A 22,500-nucleotide genomic window follows, 5' to 3' on the forward strand; every position below is an offset into this window, starting at 1 on the left:
GAAACGGAGAAAATTGCAGATTCAGACACAAAATGAATAATTATGATGAAGGAAGATCAAATATTATGGAAAAGTTGGATTTTTTAATGTCAGAATTTCTGGAAATGAAAAAAAGAACAACATACCAGAACAGGAAAGAGACATGGGAAAATCCTTATTACTACCATTATTAAATAAATGAAGGAGAAAACACGCAAACCATCATAGTGATGAATGCGCAGGGTTTAGTTACGAGTAACTCAAAAAGAAAAATAGAGTACTTAGAAGAACTAACCCAAAATGAAAAGAAAATAGATATAATGAATATAAGTGAAACTGGTATTCCCAAGAGACTGGGAATGATGATAAACAAATAAAAGGGTTCCAAACTTATAGATCAGATAGAAAAATAGGAATCAAGGGGAAACCGCGAATATATGGGAAAGACAAAAAACAAGGAAAAATATATGAGAAATATAGTAACTCAGAATGTGAACTAATAGCAGTAGAATTTGAATCTGAAAAATTGGAGTGAACGATAGTGAATAGTGATAGACTTCCCCCTGTAATTACTGAAAAGAGTTTGATTCGAATAATTGAAAAAATTGGATGATATATGTAGAAATCACAAGGACTGGACTATTCTCCTATCTGGTGACTTCAAACTTTCCTTTCGTAGAATGGAAAGAACGAATAGGAGATTGTGGTTGTACTTATACATATAAAAAAGAGAATAATAGTAGTGCAGAAGATAAGAGGCAATTTGAAAAGCTATTAGATATGCTACTAGAAATACAACATTCAACAAATAAATCACCTGCCAACAAGAAAGGAAAATACTTTAGACCTATATTTGTGAACGAGATGAATTATGTTAAAGAAATAATAGTTTATAATGCGAGTATTTCAGACCATAATGTCATAGAATTAACAGTTCATTCCAAAGCAAGTGAAAAATAGAGATAAGCAAGAAATGAAAAAGTGGGAAGGATATGGAAAATACAACTTCTACAGTAAAAAATATAAAATGGTCAGAAATTAATGAGAATTAAACAAAGATTGGGATAACATTTTCGTAAGTGATGACATAAGGGTAAATACGGAGATATTATATAAAATATTGGAGAAAATAGTGGAAAAATATATACCGCCGAAGAAAGAAAAGTAAACATCATTCATGCATACCAAGAGACGAAGGATCTTGTTCCAGAAAATCAGAAAGTGGAAAAAAGGTCTTGCAAAAAGAAAAAAATGCATGGAAAGTTATAGAACTAAAAAGTAAGATAGAAAATGGCAGAAACACAAAAGATTATACAATCAAAGAAAATGAAAAACGGGACTTGGAAGAAAAAAACCCTATTAAATATCAAAGAAAACCCCAAACTATTATCCATATGCGAAGAAGATGAATAAAAGAAGAATAGAAATAGGCCCTCTGAGAATTGAAGGGAGATTTAACGAATGAAAAAAAAGGAAATTTGTTTCAACATACTGGCAGAACGATATAGAGAGAATTCACCCCTAGAATAAGATAATGAAGATAATGATATAGAAGTAAGGGAAGAAAATAGTGAATATTTAGCTGACATAGAATTAATGAAGCTGATATTGTGCAGGCAATTAATGAAATTAAAAATGGAGCTGCTGCAGGGCCGGATGGAGTCCCTGCTATTTTGTTAAAGAAAGTAGTTCATTCTATCGCAAAGCCACTTGCAATATTATTAAGACAAAGTGTAGATACAGGCAAGATTTTATGATGAGCACAAATTAGCATATATCACCCCTACTTTCAAAAGTGGATCAAGACTAGAGGCAAGTAATTATAGGCCTGTGAGTCTAACATCACATATTATGAAAGTGTATGAAAGGTAATGAAGAAAAATATTATGAAACATTTAATAAAAAATAATTTGTTTAATATAGGACAACACGGTTTCGTACCGCCCGGAAAAGTACACCAAACCCAACTGTTAGTCACCGTGAGAACATATTTCAAATATGAAAAGCGGAAATGAAACAGATGTGGTTTATCTAAGACTTGCAAAAGCTTTTGACAAAGTAGACCATAATATATTAGCAAAGAAAATTAGAAAACACAATATCGTAGATAAGTAGGAAGATGGTTAAAAGAATTTTTACAACAACAGAAAACAGATAGTTATTGCAAACGATGAGAAATCGGATGAAACCAAGGTAATATCCGGTGTGCCACAAGGTACGGTGCTAGCTGCAATATTGTTTGTTATTATGATTGAAGACATAGACAGTAATGTTAAGGATTCGGTAGTGAGTAGTTTCGCTGATGACACAAGAATAAGTAGAGAAATTACTTGTGATGAAGATAGGAACGCTCTACAAAGAGACCTTAACAAAGTATATGATTGGGCAGAGGTAAATAGGATGGTATTTAACTCTGATAAATTTGAATCAATAAATTATGGAGACAGAGAAGGAAAGCTATATGCATATAGGGGACCTAATAATGAGACAATCACAAATAAGGAAGCAGTTAAAGACCTTGGTGTGATGATGAATAGGAACATGTTATGCAATGATCAAATAGCAATTCTGTTGGCAAAAGTAAAGCAAAAATGGGGAATGTTGTTACGGCACTTCAAACAAGAAAAGCTGAACACATGATTATGCTTTATAAAACATATGTTCGTAGTCCACTTGAATATTGCAATATGATATGGTACCCACACTATCAAAAGGATATTTGCACAAATAGAGAGTGTACAAAGGTCCTTTACAGCTAGAATAGAAGAAGTTAAGGACCTAGACTACTGGAAAGACTACAATCTTAAAATTATATATCTAGAAAGGAAAGAAGAGAACGCTACATGATAATTCAGGCATGGAAACAGATAGAAGGAATAACAGAAAATATCATGGAACTAAAAATATCAGAAAGAGCAAGCAGAGGTAGATTAATAGTGCCCAAAACTATACCAGGAAAAATAAGGAAAGCACACAGGACATTAATCCACTACGCACCAGCATCGATAATGCAGCGTCTATTCAATGCGTTGCCAGCTCATCTGAGGAATATATCAGGAGTGAGCGTAGATGTGTTTAAGAATAAGCTCGACAAATATCTAAACTGCATCCCAGACCATCCAAGATGGAAGATGCAATATACCGGAAGATGTACTAGCAACTCTCTGGTAGACATTAGAGGCGCTCACATGAGGGACAATGGGGCAACCCGAACGAACTGTAAAGGTCTGTAAGGTAAGGGTTCTGTAAGGTCTCTCTCTCTCTCTCTCTCTCTCTCTCTCTCTCTCAGGTATCTTTATTTTTCTTACATTTTTTTTATTTCTACGACTCATTTTTTTTTTGCACGAAGTCGTTTGTCTTTTATTTGAATAATTGAAGTTAAAACAGCTGCTCTCATCTCTCCTCTCTCTCTCTCTCTCTCATCTCTCTCTCTCTCTCTCTCTCTCTCTCAGGTAGTCTTTATTTCTTACGGTTTTTTTTATTTCTACGACTAATTTTTTTGACACGAAGTCGTTTGTCTGTTTATGAAATATTGAAGTTAAAACAGCTGCTCTCTCTCTCTCTCTCTCTCTCTCTCTCTCTCTCTCTCTCTCTCTCTCTCTCTCTCTCTCTCTCTCTCATAGAATGAATTTCATTGCTGGTCAGTTTGATACAGACACTTCCTTGTTAATTTGTATTTATATTTTTCAAACATGTCAATAAATGTCTTTTTCTCTTCACGCTCATTTATCTTTGACTTAATTTATTTTTATGAAGGGAAAACAGGATAAGAAGAATTGAGAAAACATTAGAGAAATATATGTTATTACTACTGTTTTGACATCATTAATATTATTCTTCCGCGCCACAATTTGAAACCGAAACACAAAAACGTAAGAAATGATAAAATGATTAATTAGCTACATCAATAAATTAAAGAGGCGTTAAATTATTACCTACTTAACTCTAATTGGTATTACGTAAAACATATTTTGGGTAGTTTTAACGAACAAGGGAATACCTATACGGTAAACACACGGTATGAAGCTGAGGACATGGAGTAGTATATATAAGCATATGACTTCACAATCTGATAACCATGTGTACTAGATTGTGAGAATCAGTGGTAACCTAGGTTTATCAATAAACTCCTAATACATTCTGATAACATTTTCGTTCTCGTCTTTTTTTATTTTTTGACTTTAATGTCACTCGTTATTAATTTTTTTCGAATCTGGTTCATTCTCATCTTTTTGGTTCCTGAGTCTCAATGTAGTCCGTTGCTTCTCACACGCAAGGTCTGTTACTGGCATTATCAATGTCGAATCGTAATCTATTACCATAACCCTTGAAAAGAGGAATAATGCTGCCACTGAAAATTAATTCATGTTAATGTAATGATCGTGAGAGGGGAGTTTTCAAAATAAGTTGAAGGTGAAAAGGCAAATGTGAACACTTGTAATAAAATACAAAAATATCCCGGTCATAGGGAAAGCTAAACAACAACCTAGGCGAAATTGCTGGGTAAAAGTGAAAATCTTGAAAGTTGAATAATTCACCAACTATAGAACAACACATCTAAGCAGACCTTTCTACAAAACGCCACCTCAAGAAATGACTGAATCATGAAATGGGTAAATAATGCAAATCATTCATTTCGTTTCCGAGAGAAATCATCTTTGCATGGAAAGGAACCTGACTCCAAAGGCGGCCGGTGACTGTAGTCTTTCGTCGGTTGAGACGCCATAGCTCGTAATCATTCAGTCATTAATCCTCATTATCATATGCGAGATTATTCTTCTGGAATAATCCATCCGAGGCGCTCAGAGGAAAGCCTTACATCCCTTTTTTATCGGAGAGTGAAGGACCAAGCCTCATCCGACATGAAGGACAATACGAGGACAGATAAGATGACGGACCCAAAATGGCGTCGTTTATCAACGGCTTCCCCAAGCTCTCTGCCCCTATGCTTTGTTTCAAGTCCGGAAAGGAAGAGGGGAAGTGACAGTGGCCATTCCATATGAAAGGACCCTTATCAGTTCCCGCCGGTGTTATCTCGGATACACGTTGCCTTCAGTGGAAAGGTGTTCGCGACGCAGATGATTATTCTCGTTTGCTTCCTCTTCAGTGACAAACATGAAATTCAAGGATGTTATGGTTAATCCAAAATGAACCTTTTCACTGACCTTACTTCAAACTTTTTCTACGTTAAAAGCGATGTTCGTTTTTGTTTTCTTATGGTTACATTACGAAGGTGATTCATTTTCTGGTAATTATCATCTTCTCTGTTCTATGCTGATCTTTCACTGTTAGGCATAATGGAATATGTAACTGGAGGATCATCATGTCGACTCTGGAAACCATAAAAACCTGAACAGGAAATACATTAATAAAAAGAATAATCTAATATTTGGATGGATGACCGCCGAGAAAGACCAGGCGCCGTCCAAAGGGAGAGGCAAGATGTTAGCATGCTAACCCATCCCTACCCATTAAAAATCACGCTGTCAAGCCTTTTGACGACATTAACTCTAAGAGGAGAATGGTGAATGGTAATAAAGAAAATATATGTGTAAGGGTGTGAGTCCAACAACCACATCCCTAATTTATACTTGTTGAAAACCGGAAGGTTTTATTATTCCGGTAACTCTTTCTAATATGGAACACGGCGTACGGGAACGTATGAACATACATCATTACACACACGCATATATATATATATATATATATATATATATATATATATATATATATTATATATATAATATATATATATATATATATATATATATATATATAGTATATATATAATATGTATGGGTTAATAGGTCTACTTATTGTTAATTTATAAATCCCTATGTGAAAGATATTAGTGAATATTCAGCTTTACACCTAATTTTCACTTGAATTAAATTTTCCATAAAGATTACATAAAACTTTTTAAAACCGATGTGTAGTATGACAGCACAACTAACCAGACACGTAGTTCGCAACAAACAGGATACAAATACACTTAGTAAGACAAATAAAGAAACATACACTCACGAAAGTGCAACACAAACCAAGGGAAACATCCCCCGGGGGTGGAGGGGGGAACAAGCGAGCAATCATGGCGGGCCACCTATTGGGTCTAGCCTGGGCTTTTATGTCTTCTTTACAGCTTCACGGGGCCTCTCGGCTAAAGGCTTTACTTTCATCGTTATATTTTATGTGTCATGCAAATATTGGGAAAAATACCGACGAGCTAAAGTGCATGAAAATCACCCCCTTCCCCCTCCTTGCTCGCCCCTCCCTTCCTCCCATCTCCCTTTCAATAAGCAAAGGTTCCGGACATGAAGCTTTATTGCCTCGCATATTTCGCATAGAATGGTTCCTTTTGCCAGCCCCGCCGGGCTTTAAAAACCAAGAAGAGGAGGAGCGGGAGATGGGGGTAAGGGGGGAGAAAGAATGAGGAAGAAGGAGGAGGAGGAAGAGGAGGAGGAGGAGGAGGAGGAGGAGGAAGACCAAATCATTATACCGAACTTCTGTATCCCTCCGAATTGGATGATCTGCCCTTCCCTACAAAGAAACAGCACAAAGATGATAGTAAAAAAAGACAAGAAGAAAAACTCTGATCGCCACTAAAGTATAAACTAAAAGGAAATCAAAATTACTGATTCGCTGAAGCATCTTGCTGATCAGCTGAAGTATAAATCCATTCGTCCGACTGTTTCTCAATAACTCCGTCCAACCCTGATTCCCAGAAGTGAATCATTCGACAAACACAGTCGTCAGATCTAACTACACACAGAGTCATAATTTATCTAAAAATCAATCAAAGGCTAAACACGTAGAGTCAACGAATAACATCACCAGCAAGATAACTCAGCCAAATCAGTTTTATGTAAACCGTTTTTTTTCGTGTGGTATTAACCCCACCATTCACTTATTTTATTGTCCGTAATATTAGCTTAGATGCGCAGGAAATATAATTCGATTAATCAATTTCACAGCAATTACGCTCTTCCGTTGAAAATTCCAAGTCCTCCCCCCCCCCCCCCCTTGTTTTTCTCTTTTTTTTTTTTTTTTTTTTTTTTTTAACATTCGTTTTGACTCTCATGACTATGTTCCCACCGCTATCAAAAGTCGAATATTGTGTGTTTTCTTTCCTCCCCTTGTAATGAGCAAAGATTTCTCGTCGAATTGCTGTTAATAACAGATCTGAGGCCGCTCGGAAATCTGGCATGTAACGTCTCGGTGATCAGCTTTGCAATTGTTGATCGTAAAAATAAGAACATCTAAATTCATGATAACGTTTCTGTAATTCTTGGGCTAATGCTACTTCTTAGTTTTACTTTCAAGGCTGTTGCTTGAATTTATTTATTTATTTTTTTTTTGTGGATGTAGGAATTTTCAAGTATGTATGTGTTAAATTTGTTATTTGTTATTTTTTGAAAAATAAAGTTTGCTACATGCTTTACGCGTGCTTCGCGATATGATACATTATATATATATATTTATATATATATATATATTATATATTATATATAATATATATTAATTATATATTACATAACCTATAGAGTACATAAATATACATACTATATTAATCTAGTCTAATCTTTCTCTCATCTCGCTCTATTCTCTTCTATATATATATATATTTAATCTATATATATATATTATAATATTATATATAATAATATAATATAATTTATATATATATATATATATATATATATATATATATATATATATAGTATATATATATTATATATATATATATATATATATGTATATCATATATATATATATTATATATATATAATAATATATATATATATACGTTATATGCGTTTCAAAACCACCTCTCTCTAGCACGAACTCTAGCTCTCCCGATATAATGAGGAATATACTTCCATCTTACCACTGCATTTTAGATATTTCTGAAATACGTAATTTGCATCTTTTTACAGCTAGATCGATCATGCGTCTGCATATCTCATCCTTTCAACGTTTTCAATTCCTATTGACTACTCGAACCTATTATCTCACCAATTTCCACTCTTAATTCTTTGATTTGCGTAAAAAAAGAATTTTATCTGCATGATGTTTTAAAAGGAAAACAAATCCAAGTAACATAAATTCGTTACTTCCTAATGACGAATAAAATGCTAAATCAAGAAATAGCTGAAATACCATCACCGAGTTGGACTGTAGTGGAAAAAAATACTCTGAGAGATTTCAACGCTATCAAAAGTACCGATCTCATACCTTTTCCAATCTCTAAGTCTCTGCTGGTTGTTGAAAGTCCAGAGCACCGCCACAAGTCTCTTACTTTACCACTCTAATGGGGTGTATTTCGGCAAGGGTTCGTGCTGTAGCATAAGGGCAACTTAATCTAAATCCATGACCCACTAAACCACTAACCAAACAACAAGCCTAGAACCGAAATATTCCGCGCCAGAAAAACTTTCAACTTAATTTATGGAATGTTTAGTGTAAGGTGCTGGGATGCTAAATGTTTGATTACTATTTTTTTTTTTCGAGTGGCTCTCTTACCTCTAAGCAGAAGTTGACTATCTCCACAAACTGAAAATATATGGATACGGATTTCTCTTTACTTTAAAATACGAATATCTTAATAAACCGGAGTCAGTTGCAATTTACTGAGGCGGCTCATAGATAAAAGTTTTCCATAAAATATATATTCTCTAAAATTCTTACACAGTGATTATTAATAGACGAACTGAATAGCAATAAATGTTCCCGAGGAAGATATTTGATGACAGAAGTCATACTGAAGAGAGAGAGAGAGAGAGAGAGAGAGAGAGAGAGAGAGAGATGAAAATGACATCGTATGAGTGTGTGTGTTTTATGTGTGCATGAAGAGAAAGAGGCAAATGAAAAACAGTTTGCGTGTGTGTATGAGAGAGAGAGAGAGAGAGAGAGAGAGAGAGAGAGAGAGAGATAATTAAGGGTAACAGGATAGCCTGTAAATCTCATGCCCCGATGAGCTTCATTGGAAATGCAGAGGTGAAAACTCGGCGAGGCCGGTGGTTGGCATTATAGTTGTCCTCAGTTCGCTTTATATGGGCGAGTCAATTAGCATTTCTTGTGTACCTTAGTAACCCCCGAGTAGCTCGATACTGTTCGGGTAGGGAGAGGTCATGTGCGTGTGCGATTGTGTACGTGTGTGTGTTTGTGTGTGCGTGTGGGATGGGTGAATGGGTATGGGTGTATGGTGATGAGGTGAGGTAGTGTGAACCGCTCCATCAACTACGCCCATTGTCCTCACTTCGTGGTGGAAGAATTCTTGTCTAACAATTAACAAGTTTATTCCAGGTTTTCTAGGGATGGAAGGAGGCGGGGTTGAAGGAAGCCCGTTCGTGCGCTTTAATGGTCAAATATTCATTATTATTATTATTATCATCATTATTATTATTATTATTATTATTATTATTATTATTATTATTATTATTATTATTATTATTATTATTATTATTATTCCAATGAAATAAAATTAAGGTATATAATAATAATAATAATAATAATAATAATAATAATAATAATAATAATAATAATAATAATTATTATTATTATTATTATTATTATTTTTTTTTTTTTTTTTTTGCTCTTTCACAGTCCTCCAATTCGACTGGTGGTATTTATAGTGTGGGGTTCCGGGTTGCATCCTGCCCCATTAGAGTCCCTCACTCTCTTACTATGTGTGCCGTTTCTTTCTAGGACACACTCTTTTCTGCATGAGTCCTGGAGCTACTTCAGCCTCTAGTTTTTCTAGATTCCTTTTCAGGGATCTTGGGATCGTGCCTAGTGCTCCTATGATTATGGGTACGATTTCCACTGGCATATCCCATATCCTTCTTATTTCTATTTCAGATCTTGATACTATCCCATATCCTTCTTATTTCTATTTTCAGATCTTGATACTTATCCATTTTTTCCCTCTCTTTCTCTTCAACTCTGGTGTCCCATGGTATTGCGACATCAATGAGTGATACTTTCTTCTTGACTTTGTCAATCAACGTCACGTCTGGTCTGTTTGCACGTATCACCCTATCCGTTCTGATACCATAGTCCCAGAGGATCTTTGCCTGATCGTTTTCTATCACTCCCTCAGGTTGGTGCTCGTACCACTTATTACTGCAAGGTAGCTGATGTTTCTTGCACAGGCTCCAGTGGAGGGCTTTTGCCACTGAATCATGCCTCTTTTTGTACTGGTTCTGTGCAAGTGCCGGGCATTCACTTGCTATGTGGTTTATGGTTTCATTTTTCGTATTGCACTTCCTACATATGGGAGAGATGTTATTTCCGTCTATCGTACTTTGAACATATCTGGTTCTTAGGGCCTGATCTTGTGCCGCTGTTATCATTCCTTCAGTTTCCTTCTTTAGCTCTCCCCTCTGTAGCCATTGCCAATTGTCATCGCTGGCTAGTTCTTTAGTCTGTCTCATGTATTGTCCGTGCATTGGTTTGTTGTGCCAAGTCCTCAGTTCTTTCTGTCTTTCTCCTGTCTCTGTATATTTCTGGGTCTTCGTCTACTTTTATTAGTCCTTCTTCCCATGCACTCTTTAGCCACTCGTCTTCACTGGTTTTTAGATATTGCCCCAGTGCTCTGTTTTCGATGTTAACGCGTCCTTTGTAACCTAACTTAGTAGTCCTCTTCCCTCCTTCCTTTCGTGTTATGTATAGTATCTCCGTATTTGCTCTTGGGTGTAGTGCTTTGTGTATTGTCATATGTTTCCTGGTTTTCTGATCTATGCTGCGGAGTTCTGCCTTCGTCCATTCGACTATTCCTGCGCTGTATCTGATTACTGGCACTGCCCATGTGTTTATGGCTTTTATCATATTTCCGGCGTTGAGTTTTGACTTGAGTATCTCCTTGAGTCTCTGCATATATTCTTTCCTGATCGTGTCCTTCATCTCTTGGTGTTTTATATCTCCTCCTTCCATTATTCCCAGGTATTTGTATCCTGTCTCATCTATGTGTTTGATGTTGCTCCCATCTGGTAGCTTTATCCCTTCAGTTCTCGTTACTTTGCCTTTTTGTATGTTGACTAAGGCGCATTTTTTCTATTCCAAACTCCATCCTGATGTCCCCAGATACAATTCTTACAGTCTGGATTAGGGTATCTATTTCCTTGATGCTCTTACCATACAGCTTGATGTCGTCCATGAACTCAATGGTTATTCTGTTGCCTTCTTTCTTTTCTTGAGTTGGTACCCGGCATCCATCTTCTGTAGTACTTTTTGTCATGGGAATCATGGCTACTACGAAGAGTAGTGGGGACAGTGAGTCGCCCTGGAAGATCCCTCTCCTGATATTAAACCTCTGCTAGTCTTATTCCAGAGCTTGTAAGTATTGTATTCCAGTTGTGCGCATTGTATTTTGAGGAAGCTGATGGTATTTTCCTCTGCCCCATATATTTTCAGGCATTCTATTAGCCATGTGTGTGGTATCATGTCGAAGGCTTTCTTATAGTCTATCCATGCCATGCTTAGGTTGGTTTTCCTTCTCCTACTGTTCTTCATTACCATTTTGTCTATTAGGAGCTGTCTTTTGTGCCCCTACACTTCCTTCTGCAGCCTTTCTGTTGGTGGGGGATGGTGTTTGTCTCCTCTAGGTAGTTGTATAGCCTTCACTGATGATACCTGTTAGTAACTTCCACATTATTGGTAGGCAGGTGATAGGCCTGTAGTTACTGGCTATATTTCCCTTACTCTTGTCTTTTTGTACTAAGGATGTTCTTCCTGTGGTCATCCATTTGGGTGCTTGGTGATTTGAGATACAATGCTGGAGTTGTTCTGCTATTCGTGGGTGTAGGGCCTTGAAGTTTTTGAGCCAGTATCCATGGACTTCATCGGGACCTGGGGCTTTCCAGTTTGGCATTTTCTTTAGTTGGTGTCTGACTGTGTCTGTCGTGATGTCTGTGAATCTTTGTTTATTCTCCCTGTTTCTTCTTCTTGACTTCCTGGAGCCATGTTGCATGTTTGTTGTGTGATACCGGATTGCTCCATATGTTTTCCCAGAGTCTCTTACTTGGTTCGGCTTCAGGAATTTCTGGGTGGTTGTCTTCCCCTCTTAAGTTTGGCTGTATAGTCCTTTTTCTGTTGGTTCCGAATAGTTTGTCTGTTTGGTATCCCTTATTCCTGTTCATGTACCGTTGGATCTTATGTGCTTTGGCCTTAAGCCTCTGTTTTACATCTTTTATGGTGCTGTTTAGTCCCCTCTCTTGTAATTTGTATTTCTCGTTGAGTTCCTCCCTTGTTTTCTTGCTTCTTAGCCTTTTTTCTGCCATCTCTTTCAGTTTACTCAAGTCAGATCTCATCACCATGATTTGCTTTTCCAGGCGCCTTTTCCAAGGAGGTTGCTGGGTTGGTTGTGCTGGTGGTGTTGGTGTTCGAATCCCCATCAGTTCTGCTACTAATCTTGCTCCTGCATATGTCAAGTTATTTGTTTCTGTGATACTGGTGGTCTGTATTATGCCCATTATTTCATTGACCTCACTTGTTTTCTCCCTTAATTTCTTGGTGTTGTAGGCTTTCATGGAGGGATCTTTGTTCTCTCTGTATCTGGCTCCATCCATTGTCTGATCTTTTCTACCCATTCCGTCCTCTCTGTTACTTCGTCGGTGTTTCTTCGTGTGTCGTTGTTTGATACCTCATCCTCCCTGTCGTCTTCTGTGGCATCGTCTCTCAGTTCGTCTTCGTGTAATTCGTTGTCGTGTGACATTTCCCTTTCCAGTTCTTCTCTTTCTGTTGGGGAGAGCCAGTTCTTTTTCTTTATGTTCCTTACTTGGTCTGCCAGCCTCTGCTCTGATTTGGGGGTGTTATTTCTCTCTCATTCCAGATGTTGACCAATCTTCTTCTATATCCTCTCTCCGTCGGGTTGCTTTCTGAATGTATCATCTCCATATTCCTTTTCTTCTCTTGTCCATTTCTTCCTTTTTGCCTCTGTAGCTTCCAATCTCAGGCTGTTGATTATTGTCGTTGTGGTGATCAGTTGCTGAATGACGACCTCCAAGTACCTGACCGTCTTCCCCTTCAATTGGGTTGAATACCTGGTTGCCGGACGAAGCTCCTCTGTTGCCAGAGGTTCCATTTACGTCGTTGTCGTTTATTCCTTCATTTCTTTCCATCATTGACTGAGTTTTGCTATTTAACCCATAGCTGGACCCTACCCCATCAGGGATGGGTACTCATTTACAGCTGAGTAGACTGAGGAAATTATGGTAAAGATCCTTTCCCAAGGAATCAACGCCGAGGAGAGCGGTCACCCATCCAACTACTGACCAGCCCCAATGTTGCTTAACTTTACTTAAGTCTATTGACGACCTAACCCACTCCTCCAGGCGCCACATTATTATTATTATTATTAATTATTATTATGATTATTATTATTATTATTATTATTATTATTATTACTATTGTTATTATTATTGTTATATGAGAAATTAAAGCGAGAAAAAACTAAATTCAGTTTTTTTCCCGTATATTAAAATAATTACCATTTGAGAGCCTGTTTCATTGTCTCGGTGGGTTATGAAAATAACTGGATATTTTCATTTACAAAAACATAATTGTTAGTATTACTTAGTTACTCACTAACTTACTTATACTTATTCCCCCTCATGTATTCAGATTTTTATAATGAAGAAGAGAAAAAAAGGAAATATGGTCACATATGATGAAAAAGTTTTTATCAGTACCAAAACAAGCTTTAAAGAGATACAGACAATCACAAGTTTGTCGAAATAGAATTGCCTATAAATTCATATAAATTCGTTATATTATTGTGAACGCATTTTTTTTTATAGTTATCTGCTCATGAAAAAGAATCTGAATTGCCTGAAATACATTTACCTAAAGTTACACTTATCTAATTTCATTAATGTGTCTCACTGACCTAAAAATCTTAACTTCTGTATAACCTTTCTCATGTTAGTAAACTAGAAATATTTCGTCACAATAGCACCCACAGGGTGGAGAGAGAGAGAGAGAGAGAGAGAGAGAAGAGAGAGAGAGAGAGAGAGAGAGAGACGCCATAAAGCGAGTTCCTTTAAAAACAAATTAGAAAAATTTGGGGAGATATAGATCTTGTGTAAAACAACTTGACAGATGATTGCCTATACCGAAACGCTCTCACTGAAAACGGGAGGCAGCGTACACAGAAAACGAGCTCGAATCTGCCCTCCAACCAAAGGATCAAGAGTTTTTTGTTTTTGCATCACAAACTGTTGTTGTTATATGCTTGCGACGTGACCGCAGAACAACCTGATAGTCGTAAAGTGAAGGAAGCAAGTGAAGATGACACCTGCCCGTGCCTCCGCCATCTTGGAAGAGGAATGTTGGTTCCTCTCCCATTCTGTTCTTTTTCACGCATGGCTTCCCTTCCTGAGTGATTAGCTTCAAGATTCCACCGCTGAAACTCCAACGCTTGATTTATTATGCATTGGTGATTGGGAACAAGAGAAGGGGAATCGAGGAAGGGCGGAGGAGGAGGAGGAGGAGGAGGAGGAGGAGGACGAAGAGGAGAAGAAGGAAGGGAGAGATCGAGAACTTTGTTGTTTGACTTGGTGTGGTTCTCTCTCTCTCTCTCTCTCTCTCTCTCTCTCTCTCTCTCTCTCTGTGAATTTCACAATTACACCTTTTAATTACACGTACTTTTAGTTTTACAGATTTTACGAGGATTCTCATCCACAATGTAGCGGGAATTTGTTCATCACTTACAATTATTAAGGGTGATAAGAGAACACGGTTGACATAATATGATGAAACCAAAACAAGTACTTGTAGTCCTTCTAAGCGAAGACAAGACGTGGCTTCAGAGGGAGTTAACTTTCCCGCTTCTGGACAAGTCTTTTAGGAGGATGTTGGTGGCCCAATGACCCTTTCCACTTCGGCTGCGTCCCATCACAGTCGACTAACCATTAAGTACATCATTTGTTGCTTATGTTAATAAAAACAGTCTGAATTATTTTATATATATTATATATAAAAATACACATGCATACATACACACACACACACACACACACACATATATATATATATATATATATATATATATATAGATATATATATATATATATATATATATATATATATGTATGTATGTACTGTACTACTCACGCGTTTGCACGCGCATGTATACATATATATATATATATATATATATATATATATATATATATATATATATATATATATATATATATATGTACATGCGCGTGCAAACGCGTGAGTAGTACAGTATATAGCGGGGTCAACGCGCTGATGATGAGGTTTTTAAATCAGAGGCATATGAAGTTGCCGATGCCTTGGCAGTTTTTGTACAGTGTGCTCATCTTTGTTTCGGCAGTTGAATCATCTCTCTCTCTCTCTCTCTCTCTCTCTCTGTATTTCTATTTCTTTGGATACGGCAAAGTTTGATTGTTTTGTCAGCCAGGTTTTTGTGTGAGGGTTCTCGATTATCACGTTTCCAATTCTTCTTTTCTATTGTTTACCTTCCGTGGCCAAGATGAATCTCAAGAAGTTTCTCTGTCGCGTTGTCTAGGGCACAATTACAATTAATTTACATTTAAGTGTCTAAAACACCTGATGAAAATTCTTATGCAGGCGCATATCAAGAATTCACAGCTTTGTCAACAGACATCCACATTGCGGCCAGTCTTTCAGGTAACCCATTGACTCCCGTAACACGAAGTAAATATCGGAGAGGAAACCCAGAAGAACCACTACTCTATAGCCAGGTCTTTACCATAACGTAGTCCGTTCTCGCATGACTCAGAAATATAAACATGTAAATTGGGATGGTTCAAGATCAGGTGGTATTGTCGGTGCAGGTGTACATTTTTTTAAAAGGTCGAGCTTTACATTCGTTAGAGTAATTAAAGAGGTGGTTAAGTATGCCCTTAACATTAAGGGAAATTATTAAAATGCCATTCATTGCCATGTCCGACCCCAATGAGTGTTATTTTCCTTTAATCTACGGCGACCATACGCTGTTATTTGGCGGAGTTCTGTTGCCGAGACCATAGAATCGCCAACCCTATCATTTGCTGTTGTCGGCTGTAGGAGGAGGAGGAGGAGGAGGAGGAGGAGGAGAGGTGGGATGGAGGGAGGTATTGGAGGTATTGAGGGGGAGGAATGAGTAAAAGAAGACGGAGAGGGGGGGGGGAGGAGTACGAGGAAGAGGAGGGGGAAGAGAGATGAAGATTTGGGTAGGACCCTGGGAGGATGGGCGGTGGGTATACATGGACGGTGAAATATATGCCCACTTAGCTAACATGGACGGGTCGGGCGGAACCGAAGCCTCTCCAGCGCTCGCTAACTGATCTAGTCTATGGGCTCCGTAGTGTGTTCTTTGTCTAAAGTTGATATATTATCCTATTGTCCGTTACACAGGTTAAATATGCTGCTATAACGGCGTGATGAATGTCCGGCAGGTTTTGCGCTGATTGCTTATCGTTCGGATTTTCATAGCGGGGCAACGGGACCCCGTCGGCCTCTCTTCGGGAGACGAATGAGACTCATAAGAGGCTTCGAGGATGTAACCGTTTGTCTAGTATCTTCTAGTACTGCTATTTAAAAGAAAAACTCGGGGACTGCTTTCTCTCTCTCTCTCTCTCTCTCTCTCTCTCTCTCTCTCTCTCTCTCTCTCTCTCTCTCATGAATTGTAAAAATACTCTAGTATAGTAATGAGAAAATTTATTGTATATATATCCATATATATATAATATATATATATATAATATATATATATATATATATATATACACACACAAGAAAACCAAGTACGTATACCTTGCATTAATTACATATGCACGCAGCCACACTGACATACGAGAGAGAGAGAGAAAGTGGGGAGTGTTGGGGGGTGGGGGGTGGGGAGAAGCTAATACAGTTATTAAGTTACACAACGCCATCACAAACTGAGAGAGATTATTCATACAGGACCGTGAATTATATTCAATCGGGAAAAAGACTAGTTTTATGAAAGAAAAAAAAAACAGACACACTTTAAGTCAAGTAACCTAACCAGTCAACGCGCATTCCCTGAGGTTGCGAAATACATGAAAGTATAAAGCAAACCATTTACAATACAAGATACATTAAACTCCAGAAGAAGAGGACGAAGTTTGATACAAAATAGTAGTTTGGGTACCGAGGACATGCATTTGGAAAACAGGATGCTTATTCGGCATTGAGGACCCCCATAGACACAGAGGATCACTGAAGGGCTTTGATCCTTCTCAGCTGAGAAATTACTTCCATTCCTTATCGCCTAAGAAAGAGTTCAATTTCATATTGGAAATAGTTCTAATACTGGAAGTAGGAGTAAAAGGAAAACTTTTTTTATAAAGACTCACAAATCTGTGACATTTTTGCAATTCTTTATACGTTTATCACACAAGAGGTTGAGAAATAATTCCAGTTGTTTTAGGTGAATGGCTTATAAATTTTAACCTTGTTTTCATCTCACCATTTAATATTCTGTGCTAATATATCTTACAACATTTTTTCCCTGAAATGACTTTCTCATAAAAGATAGCATATAATGAATTATTTAGAAGAAAAATTCGATTTTTATGTTTTTTTTTACATTTGAATTTTACTTAGATTTTGTGCAACACTTAATCCGTTTTATAATTAAAAATATATATCCATTACTGTCATACAATTAAATAAAATTAAAAAACAAATTACACACACACACACACACACACACACACACACATATATATATATATATATATATATATATATATATATATAGATATATATATACATTTCCATCAGTTCATCGGCACATTTATGTGGTTTCAAATTGGGGCTATCATAATCAAACCACAAGTTCGATGACCGAATGGAATTTACAGTTACGAGACAACTCATCTTCTCTCCGGTGCAATATCTTGCGAGAGGTGTCTCTAAATGGTATTCTGATTTTACTGAAATCCTTGAAATTGTCTTTTATTTATTACAGTTAGCAAAACGATAAGCATATTACGCAATCGTACTTTTTTCTAATTCCAAAGCTCAATTACTTATTCATCAGTTCATTACATCCAGGAAACCCCATTTCAAAGAAAAGGAGACAATATTGGTTCACGTATGAATTAATAGTAGTCTAATAATTTAATAAATCAATCAGTAGAGCTCGATTCGAACAGAAGGACGAGGCGTGGCATGCTTACCCAATTATCTCTCCCCTAAAGGTAGAAATTCTTCCTGCAGGCTTCATTTATCTAAGTGATTTGCATACGCAGCTGCAACCGGCGATGTTGAGAGAGAGAGAGAGAGAGAGAGAGAGAGAGAGAGAGAGAGAGAGAGTGAGAGAGGGCGGGGAGATAGCTGGGAAAAAATAATAATGCTACTCTGCATTATATAGTTATAATAGGGTGCCTGGGAGAGCTGAATATCCCTTCTTGACAGTATTGTCTTGTTTAATTAATTGAAGTATCCACGCAGATAGTTATGGTTAGAGAGTCATATTTGATTTACACATGATGGTTACCCTACAATCAATGTTCGCGAGTACTGGGCTGAGCCAAGCCCTAGAATATGGCCCTCTATAGTTTTGGGTCTGAGTTCTCTTACCTGAGGGCACATTCAGAAACATTTTCCTTCTCTTAATTTCCTTCCCTAAAGCTGTGATCTTGGCCAATCATTTGCTTTAAGGAAAAATAAAGACAGAGGCAGTGTGCATTTTCTATGTTGACCTAGATCCCCCATACACCCCGGAGTGACCTATAAATATTGTAAAAAAGATGGTAATACAAAAGGAATTCGAGAGGCAAACAAAAGCCATGTTACAATAGTATTTATACTGCACGCTATGGGACGTGTCATTATCCCATTAATCTCTCTCTCTCTCTCTCTCTCCTCTCTCTCTCTCTCTCTCTGTGTGTGTGTGTGTGTGTGTGTGTGTGTGTGTGTGTGTTGATGCATGTGAATTACATGCCATGGAAGGTGTATTTAACCCAATATATATCTTTCTCTCAAAAGAATGTAAATAGCAGATGCGTTCTCTCAGCGTAAGAAATACCAAAATAAGTTCTCTCTCTCTCTCTCTCTCTCTCTCTCTCTCTCTCTCTCTCTCTCTCTCTCTCATTCAATGGTATCTCTAATGTCATCTCAGTCGCTAAGAGAAACCATAGCATGACTTAGAGGTTGCTGGAAGCATGGAAGAAGGGATAGAACTGGACATTGGTTACAGGGTAGGCAAATTGGCCACGTTAGTTACACAAAGGGCTCGAGTCATTATTTTGGAAGACCGAGGGCTACTTGAATGAAGAGCTTTCAGCGGTGAATGAGGTCGGGAAAGTCGAATTACGAAATGAACTGGGATGGAAATGAGACGGGAAAGTGGCCATTATTTAGAAAGTGTAGTAAGTATCAATATGCCTATCTTGGAATTCAGTAACATCAGGGAAGGAAAAAGGTAAAAATAATAATGGATAATTTTCAAAAATATCGAAAAACATGATACTCATTATGCCAGTAATGAGCAAATACAGCAAAAACAAGAAACATACATTATCATTTTAATTATAATAATAATAATAATTATTATTATTATTATTATTATTATTATTATTATTATTATTATTATTATTATTATTATTATTGGGCACAGTTTCTAGTCAAAAATGATGATAATGGTTGGTTGCAGGTCCACAATAATGTAGTTGTGTGTGTGTTGACGGTTCTCTATAATTATCGCTAGCTTTCGAAAGCTATTGATAATTATAATGACCCATCAACTCTCACACAGTTATACTGTTATTATTATTATTATTATTATTATTATTATTATTATTATTACGAACAGTAATTGAGGTCAAAACAAACGGCCATCTGCTAACTAAGTCATCTACCAAACAGCCGGATTATATTGAGAAACATGAAACAAGACATTTTTCCAAATTTTTTTTCATTGTATGACAGTAGTGGATATGTACTTTTAAGTTTAAAATAGATTCAATATTACACAGAATTTAAAGTAAAATTTAAGTGAAATTCGAACATAAAAAAAATGAAAATTCAATTCAAGTGAAATTCGAACATAAAAAAAAATGAAAATTCATAAGTTTTTTTGTGTCATTAGTATCGTTTATGAGACAAATTTCAGGGAAAATATGTTGTAAAATATAGTAGCATAGAATATGAAATAAAGCTATGGAAACAAGGTTAAAATCAATAAGTCATTCACCTAAATTGACTGGAAATATTTCTCAAACTCTTGTCTGATGAATGCATCAGGAATTACAAAAATATCAGATTTGAGATTTTATAGAAAAGGTCTTTATTTTATCCTTACTTCCTTTACTAGAACTACTTCCAATATGAAATTAAGTAAGTATGCACTGATAAGTGTCCTATAAAATTAGTCTTAAAAAGATCTAACGAGAAAACTAAGAAAGGTTTCCTCATTAATTTGTAACGTGATTTTTTTTTAATCAAGGGGAGGTGGGGGGTGGGGAAGGAGAGATTCGAACCCTCTTTTAGGGGGAAAAGTTCAATGAGAGCCTGAGTTTGAAACCCATGTGAGGACAAGATGATATGGCACTGTTTCGCATAAATTACCATTCTACATTTGTAACCTACACCGTGAATTAAGCAGTTCGTAATTAATCAACTGTAGCTGGTCGCAGCCATGCTAAGGAAGTTTAATCATTAAACATCTACATCTCGCTTCCCTCCGGAAGGAAAAGACGTTTATTTCAACACACACACACACACACACACACACACACACACACACACACATATATATATATATATATATATATATATATAGCTACATACTTACATACATACATACATATTTATAAACGCACACAAAATTGTTGCAAGGCAACTAATTCCACCGACGATGAGCAAGTTTTACTCCTAAGGAAAGCTTATTTGCATATGACCCGAGTCTTACATTAAATAACAACTCTTTTTGCGCTAGACAGGAACCTCCATCCACGGGCAAAGACATATTGACGGGGAGAGATGAAAATGAGATATCAAAAAGAGGCGTGTAATCCACGGACAGAGAGACAGACAGGTACATTTTTTACTCATTAACGATGGGTTGATATTACGGAGGGGGAAATGCACGAATGGGAGATAGACAGAATGATAAGTGACCGGAAACGAGGCAGAATGAATACGATTAACTATGCATAAAATACGTTTTATTTTGTACTGGATTCATACATTGATTACGAGCTGGTCCGTACAATGCAAGATCTACGTTCGATTACATATCACAATCTTAACGGGCAAAAGAGAGAGAGAGAAAGAGAGAGAGAGAGAGAGAGAGAGAGAGAGAGAGAGAGAGAGAGAGAGAGAGAGAGAGATGCCATATCACCAATCCTCTGAATTTCAAGACACCATCAATCTTACCCATAAGACGAAAAACACGCTTCCATAGAAACATATCATTTTGTCTTCCAGAATCTCGCCGTCCCTTAACAATAATCCCTCGGCAGCGAGAATCACTCCAACGAGGTAATTTGAATCTCGGTTAACCACGGCATCAGCCTGAACGTGGAATGATCCTGTCTAGTAAGCCAGTGTGTATGTGAAGCTATGAATCCGCTGACGGCTGCATTGATTATTTTATTTATCCGAACATTCTGAATGACAGTCGAGAGACACGCATGCTATCAGCACCCTGTAATAAGCTGTCATTTGCTCTAAGACCAGCGCAAAAAACAAAGAGAGGGCGAGGAGGAGGAGGAGGAGGGAGGAGGAGGAGGAGGAGGAGGAAGAAGGAGAAGAAGAAGAAGAAGATGATGATGATGATGATGGACGGTATCATAGAGACTGAGGAATGACTCAATTATGAATAATGGAGGTCACAGTCTTCATGATTATTTAATCTGATAATGTAGTAAAAGATGCCGCCAATTTAGTTACATTGTCGCTAACTTTTTAATGATGTGTATTTAGGGTTTCTTTTAATTTAATATACGACGCTTATTTTAAAGGATTGTTAAACTTTCGTTCGAGAAATATAGTTGTATGTTCATTTGAATATTTTTCGCTTAGACTTTGACTTCAGATCACAGTCGAAAATAATTTTCTTAGATCCTCAAAATCCATTCTCCATAATCTTCACTAATGTAGGAAATTTCTAATGGCTTGAACCACCAAATTCAAGTATCATAATACACATTCTATCAACCCTTATTTTCAGTTATCAGAAAAAATTGAAAATGAAAAAAAAAATTTCTTGAACCAAATCATTGGACGCTAAGATCGGCTAACTAATAAAAAAAAACGCAAGCACAATATAAATAATTGCTTTAATTGTACTTTAGCAGAGTGGACTAACAGTAAGAACTAACAGTATTCAAGTTGATCTGGACTTGTGTATACTGTGCGAGATAATACCAAATGCATTATCAATTTATGAGCACGCTGGAAACAGTTACACCAGCCATACCAGGCCACTATACCAGACATAAGTAACAGGAAATTATGTACGTTACATCTGTAAGAAGTACTGATAAGTGAAGCTCTAAAAAATGAGATACCAAC

The 22,500-nt window shown here is 36.9% G+C and overlaps 1 protein-coding gene across 1 annotated transcript in view; it reads left to right on the plus strand.

Annotated features, from left to right (window-relative positions):
- The window catches only part of LOC135214106 (histone H3.v1-like), a 149,374-nt gene that overhangs the window by 38,709 nt on the left and 88,165 nt on the right, over positions 1-22,500 (plus strand). The window contains exon 2 of the mRNA XM_064248229.1: positions 21,659-21,771. Within this exon, the coding sequence (XP_064104299.1) occupies positions 21,659-21,771 (113 nt within the window). The remainder of the gene's footprint in view (positions 1-21,658; positions 21,772-22,500) is intronic.

Source organism: Macrobrachium nipponense, chromosome 11 (assembly GCF_015104395.2).
Source record: "Macrobrachium nipponense isolate FS-2020 chromosome 11, ASM1510439v2, whole genome shotgun sequence".
Lineage (NCBI taxonomy): Eukaryota > Metazoa > Arthropoda > Malacostraca > Decapoda > Palaemonidae > Macrobrachium > Macrobrachium nipponense.